Source organism: Lolium rigidum, chromosome 6 (genome assembly GCF_022539505.1).
Source record: "Lolium rigidum isolate FL_2022 chromosome 6, APGP_CSIRO_Lrig_0.1, whole genome shotgun sequence".
In the NCBI taxonomy this organism is placed as follows: domain Eukaryota; kingdom Viridiplantae; phylum Streptophyta; class Magnoliopsida; order Poales; family Poaceae; genus Lolium; species Lolium rigidum.
This window is the reverse complement of record NC_061513.1, coordinates 97,746,260-97,751,962: the sequence shown is the minus strand read 5'-3', so window position 1 is coordinate 97,751,962 and position 5,703 is coordinate 97,746,260. Positions and strand designations below refer to the sequence as shown.

The 5,703-nt window shown below is 44.9% G+C and overlaps 1 protein-coding gene across 1 annotated transcript; it reads left to right on the top strand.

Moving 5' to 3' along the window:
* Nucleotides 1-1,835: 1,835 nt before the first annotated feature.
* Nucleotides 1,836-3,989, top strand: LOC124659061 (protein DETOXIFICATION 33-like). The gene is made up of 8 exons (XM_047197019.1): nucleotides 1,836-2,054; nucleotides 2,160-2,701; nucleotides 2,822-2,908; nucleotides 3,023-3,079; nucleotides 3,173-3,411; nucleotides 3,508-3,626; nucleotides 3,726-3,812; nucleotides 3,915-3,989. Exons 1-8 carry the CDS (start codon nucleotides 1,836-1,838, stop codon nucleotides 3,987-3,989), a joined length of 1,425 nt encoding a protein of 474 aa, XP_047052975.1.
* The last annotated feature ends 1,714 nt before the right edge of the window (nucleotides 3,990-5,703 follow it).

Here is a 5,703-nt window from a genome sequence, read left to right as displayed (position 1 = left end):
TTGTATTTTATTTATCTGCTATATCAAAACCTCCTGAAAACTTGTCTGTGAGCATTTACAGTGAATCCTTCATCGAAACTGCTTGTCAACACCTTCTGCTCCTCGTTGGGTTCGACACTCTTGTTTATTGAAAATACTACGATACACGCCCTATACTTGTGGGTCATCAGGCGGCCGCTAAGGGCCCAGGCCTGGAGGGGGCCTAGGATCGGGGCTTTTTCTTTGCTATGGGCTGAAAAAATTTAATACACAGAACTATTATTGAATAGACCCAGCAAGGGAGGATCGGCCAACAAGCATGCCGATCAAGGCCGATCGGTCCAGCTCCTCGTGTATGTTGTACCTGTACGCTACGATTGATTAACTTCCTGTAGTCTAGAAGATCGATTTCTGGACGGTTCTTATTTCTTCGACCCTTCCTTTGTTTCTGGCTCTCTGCGTGTTGCTGATCGCCTTGCCTGGCTGCGCCTCCCTGTAGCCGTGCCGGAAGATCGCCTCGTTTGGCAGCCTGTCCTGTAGTCTCTCTAAGTTCTTGTTTAAATCTCTCAACTCTCGTCTAACCCATGTCTTGTTCTCTTAATTCGGGTTCGAATTTGATGTAAATTCATTCACAATTATAGGTGTTACAATGCCAAAACAATTATCCGATGCTGTGAAAAATAAAAAGAGAAAACTAGAGAAAGCTATCCAAATGTGTCAGTTGCATATTGCATCCTCTTGACGATTGTAGCCTCCGCTGAAAGAAGTTTTTCTAAACTGGAACTACTCAAAACTTGTTTGAGGTCAGCTATGTTACAAGACGGATTGTATGGCTTGGCTACATACTGTATTGAGAAGGATATCTTGGAAAACATTGATCTTGAAATTATTGTGAATGGTTTTGCATCTAGGAATGCGCGATGAAACTTTTTGGAGAAGCATTCAAGCAGAATTGTCGAAGGACTCGTTGTAATTTGGTTTTTATTTGGGGTAATGAACTAGTAGAAAATACTTTCTAAATTTTGATACTATTTTATTATTATTTCTACTTTAATTTGCGGATAAAGTGAAAGTTTATATATATCTAGTTTTTTTTTTTTTGAGAAAATATATATCTAGTTATATGTGTATATATTGTCTTTAAGGGGCCCTTTTCTTGACTTCGCCCGAGGGCCCTAAAATACATTGGGCCGGGGCTGAGAAGAGCATGTATTGTTTCTTTTAGCAGGCCACTCGCGACATTTCATCGTCGTGTCATCACCTAGCACTAGAGGGAGCTGCTTGGTTATGCGACTGTACCAGGTAGCGAGAAATGTTTCTCTTCTCAAAGTACAGAGACAGAGAAGCGGAGAAAATTTTCAGCTGCGAGAACACGGAGCGCTGCTGGCATGATCTTGCAGCAAACATCGCGTGTCTTCTCATTCGCAGTTTCTGGGTTCTGGCTAGCTGCAAACCTTGACCGTGAAGACCATTTGGACTCAAGCGAACCTTACGTACACCTGAAGCGCACAAGTCAACGACTACTTTGGCAAAGCTATAGCGGTGCTGCTGCTGGAAGCCCCGTGAAACCTTTATCGCACGTGGCCGCGGGAGTGAACACATACACAATGTTGGAGTTTCGCCATCCATATCGGACCACCTACTGCTGCGGCGTCCACGTTGCGCGACCTTCAGCCCACGACAAGCTCACCTCTGCTCGGACCATGCAACCGCAGTGCAGTGCAGGAGTCAGCAGCTGAAATTAACCTCGGACCCCAACCTTGACCGCCCTCTACGTATACAAAAGGTGGCAGTGTGGCACGCCGGAGAGGACGACGGTTTGTACGGGCTTCAACCAGCCTAGTCCGGACGAGCAGATGGTGGCGCCGGAGGCGGGGACGGTGGCCGGCCGCAAGACCTGGCCGGACGAGTGCAAGAACCTGTGGCAGATCGCTGGGCCGGTGATCCTCACCGGGGTCTTCCAGTTCCTGATAGGGTTCATCACCGCGGCCTTCGTCGGCCACATCGGCAAGGTCGAGCTCGCCGCCGTCTCCATAGTCAACGGCGTCATCGAAGGCCTCGCCTTCGGCCTCCTGGTACCTAGCTGACCAATCGCCATAATACTCTTAGCTCTTAATACCGTGGCAATGAATGATCGTCGTAGAATAATTTCATTTGGCCTGTTCGTTCTTGCATCGCAGCTTGGCATGGGGAGCGCCCTGGAGACGCTGTGCGGGCAGGCGGTGGGAGCCGGGCAGCTCCACACTCTGGGCATCTACCTGCAGCGGTCGTGGATCATCTGCCTCGCCACGGCAGCCGCGCTGCTTCCGATCTACGCGTTCACAGACCCAATCCTCCGCCTGCTCCGGCAGTCCCCGGCCATCTCGGCGGTGGCGGGACGGTACGCCCGGTGGTGCGTGCCGCAGCTCTTCGCCTACGCCGTCAACTTCCCCATGCAGAAGTTCTACCAGGCGCAGAGCCGGGTGTGGGTCATGACGCTCATCTCAGGCGCCGTCGTCGGCGTGCACGCGCTGCTCAGCTGGCTCGTCGTGGCAAGGCTCGGGCGGGGCCTCCTGGGCGCGGCCATGGTTGGCAACGTGTCGTGGTGGCTCATCAACGCGGCGCAGTTCGTGTACGTCGTCGGCGGGTCGTTCCCGGAGGCATGGACGGGGTTCTCACAGAAGGCGTTCGCCAGCCTCGGCGGCTTCGTCAAGCTCTCGCTCGCGTCCGCCGTCATGCTGTGGTTCGTAAATCCGTTGTTTCTTGGTCAGTTTTATATGGATGAAATTGCTCACCATTTGGATTATATTGGTGACCTATACTTTTGTTTTGTTTTGAATTGAGGGTTATTTTGGTTATGCAGCCTGGAGATGTGGTACTATACAGCAGTGCTCATTTTGGTGGGTTGCTTGAAGAACCCGGAGATTCAAGTTGGGGCCGTTTCAATATGGTTAGTTCCCCGTTTCTTCTTTTCCATTCCTTAAAGAATATAGGGAATATCTCTGTCAATAACTGTTCCATATTTTCAAATTTTGCCAAACAAAGTTGAATTTTGTTGCAACAGCATGAACTATAACTTGTGGACGTTGATGGTGTCTGTTGGCTTTAATGCTGCAGTGAGGTACACGCTGCTCTCCTTTCAATTGTTGCTTATCATAGATCTTCTAGGCTCTCAAACGGTAGAAAGAATGACCCTTACCGGTTTTCTTGTCAGTGTTCGCGTGGCAAACGAACTTGGCGCCAAACACCCGAAAGCAGCCAAGTTCTCGGTCGTCGTGGCCGTCGTCACGTCGGTTGCCGTTGGTCTCATCTTCACGCTCGTCACCCTCGTGGCGAGGAAGCAACTGCCGAGGCTCTTCACCAGCGACGATCTGCTCGTCAAGGAGACAACAAAACTAGGGTATCTTCTGGCTGCCACCATATCTCTCAACAGCATCCAGCCGGTGTTATCAGGTATTCGCACCACCGATTGACAGATCCACGTTTTTGTTATATTTAGAGAAAATTAATAGTGTAACATGTGTGTTTTTTTATTGTTGGCGAATTTAGGAGTGGCGATTGGGGCTGGATGGCAATCCTTGGTCGCCTTCGTGAACATTGCCTGCTACTATCTTGTTGGCCTGCCTCTTGCAGCTGTTTTTGGCTTCAAGTTGAAACTTAACGCAACAGTAAGGAAATTGAAACTCGCATGGTCAAAATTTTCTATGCATTCATATTTTATTAGGAAGGAATGTGCTCATCGTGAGTAAACATGTACATACGTGTAGGGGATTTGGGTGGGCATGCTGATCGGCACGATTTTGCAGACCATCATTCTGTTTGCGATCCTCTTCAGAACTAAATGGGAGAAAGAGGTAAAATGAATTAATCACCTTCAACATAATACTCAGAACATATGAAGAAGTAACACGTAACTGGTTATGTCATTTTGTATATTTTAACCCTTGGTGGTGCAGGCTATGCTGGCGGAAGAGCGGGTGCGAGCCTGGGGAGGAAGCGTTGAGCTGCCGACCATCGAAGAAACGAGATGAAACGTGAATTGGAAAAGTTGATCATGCACAAATTATACCAATTTGATTGGAAATGGGTCACATAGAATGAAGAGAAGATGGCATAAGCATGATTGCCAGTTTTCAGTTATGAAAATTTGGCGACTTTGGTGTTCATATCTTCTCCTTGAAGAATGTCAGAAATTTATGCATGGTAGCCTATCTGAAAACCTCCTAGTGCAACCGGTAGGGGTGTTCTCTATTTTTCAATGAAGAAGCTTAGAAGTTTATGCATTGTAGCACTTTTTAACCTCCTAGTGAAACAAGTAAATGTAACCCGATCGACATTAGATTTTAAATTTATTATTCTATACCATATTTTCTTGACAGATTCTAATGCCACTAGTAGGAATGTAATTGGATCAAATTGGATTTTTCTGTTATCATATCCTATATCATTTTTTCTCAGCAGTATCATAGTGGATCGATAATGGTCGGTTGTTGATTCGGAGGTCGCAGATTAGGAAAAGAAGGAGCGTAGTTGGGGGGCAAACAATGATATGCACGCGTATAAATAGGTGGGTAAATCGTACGACAAAAAGTTTGGTAAAATAAGTTGGACAAAACTTCAATAAAATAAATATGTAGGACCGTGCTATCTAGGACCCGTGCTCTTGTAGTTCTTCTTATACAGCGGCCCAATAATCTGGAGTGATTTCATATAATGTAAAATAAAGAGGCAATAGACCACACTCACAATTTGAAAGTGACATGCACGGGTCGCAATTTGAAAGTGATATGCACCGATGTATTTGTGACAACAAGTTTAAAAATAAAATCACTTTAAAATGTTTTACTAAAAACATACCAAGTTTTAGCGATGAATAACCAAAACACAAAGCAAATCGCGCTAAAAGAGCATTACATGCCACTAACTTGGGCCCAATCAAATACCTTGTGAATAAACTATTTGGAGGGCAGCCCTTCAAAATCGTGACTATTGTATTGCTCTTGTGACAGATAATATTGTATGAAGCTAGATAATGATCTTGTAGCGTGGTATTACCTATCCACTTATCTTTTCATAATATAATCTTCAAACCATCCTTAATATCAATCTATTAAAAGAGGAATAAATATTTCTTTGTCTCCATCAGATCGGTCCAAAAATGGGAGTCGCTCATCCTATAAACTTGCGAAAGTGCTTTTGAGCCTATGTACTTTCTTTTTGTAAAAGTTTGCCACACCCTATCTTTGGTGAGTAACTTAAAAGGCCATTTACCAAGGAGGAAAGTATTTTTACCTCAAGGTCATGAATACCCAACCCTATTTGATCTTTGGGTCTACAAAGAAAATTTCATCTTGTTAGTCGAATTTTTTTTCTCACTATCCTTTTGCCAAAATAATCTCGAACGAAAATACTCCTATCTATACAAGATTTTTTAGGCAGTTGGAAGAAATAAAACGTATTCAATTTCAATACCATGTTACCTAATACCGTATTTCTAAGAACTAATCCTCCACAAAAAAATAGTAGCTTCCCTTTCCAGCTACTAAGCCTATTTTGCAGGTGATCTTCTCTTGTTTCCATTTGAAATTTGTTAGTCCCATATATTTGTATAGGATTACCTAAATAACTAACATGAAATTGTCCTTGTTCGCAACAGACTAGTTTGGTATAAAGAGTGGCCTTGTCCCAAGTCTTCCCGAAACAAAAAACTCTCGCTTGTCAAAGTTTATTTTGACTTCCGGAAGT

Excerpts from the sequence above, each read along its gene's own strand:
- LOC124659061 (XM_047197019.1), top strand. The coding sequence starts at position 1,836 with ATGGTGGCGCCGGAGGCGGGGACGGTGGCCGGCCGCAAGACCTGGCCG. Across the intron at positions 3,080-3,172 it reads GGCTTTAATGCTGCAGTGAG|TGTTCGCGTGGCAAACGAAC; the intron begins GTACACGCTGCT and ends TTTTCTTGTCAG. Across the intron at positions 3,627-3,725 it reads AGTTGAAACTTAACGCAACA|GGGATTTGGGTGGGCATGCT; the intron begins GTAAGGAAATTG and ends ACATACGTGTAG.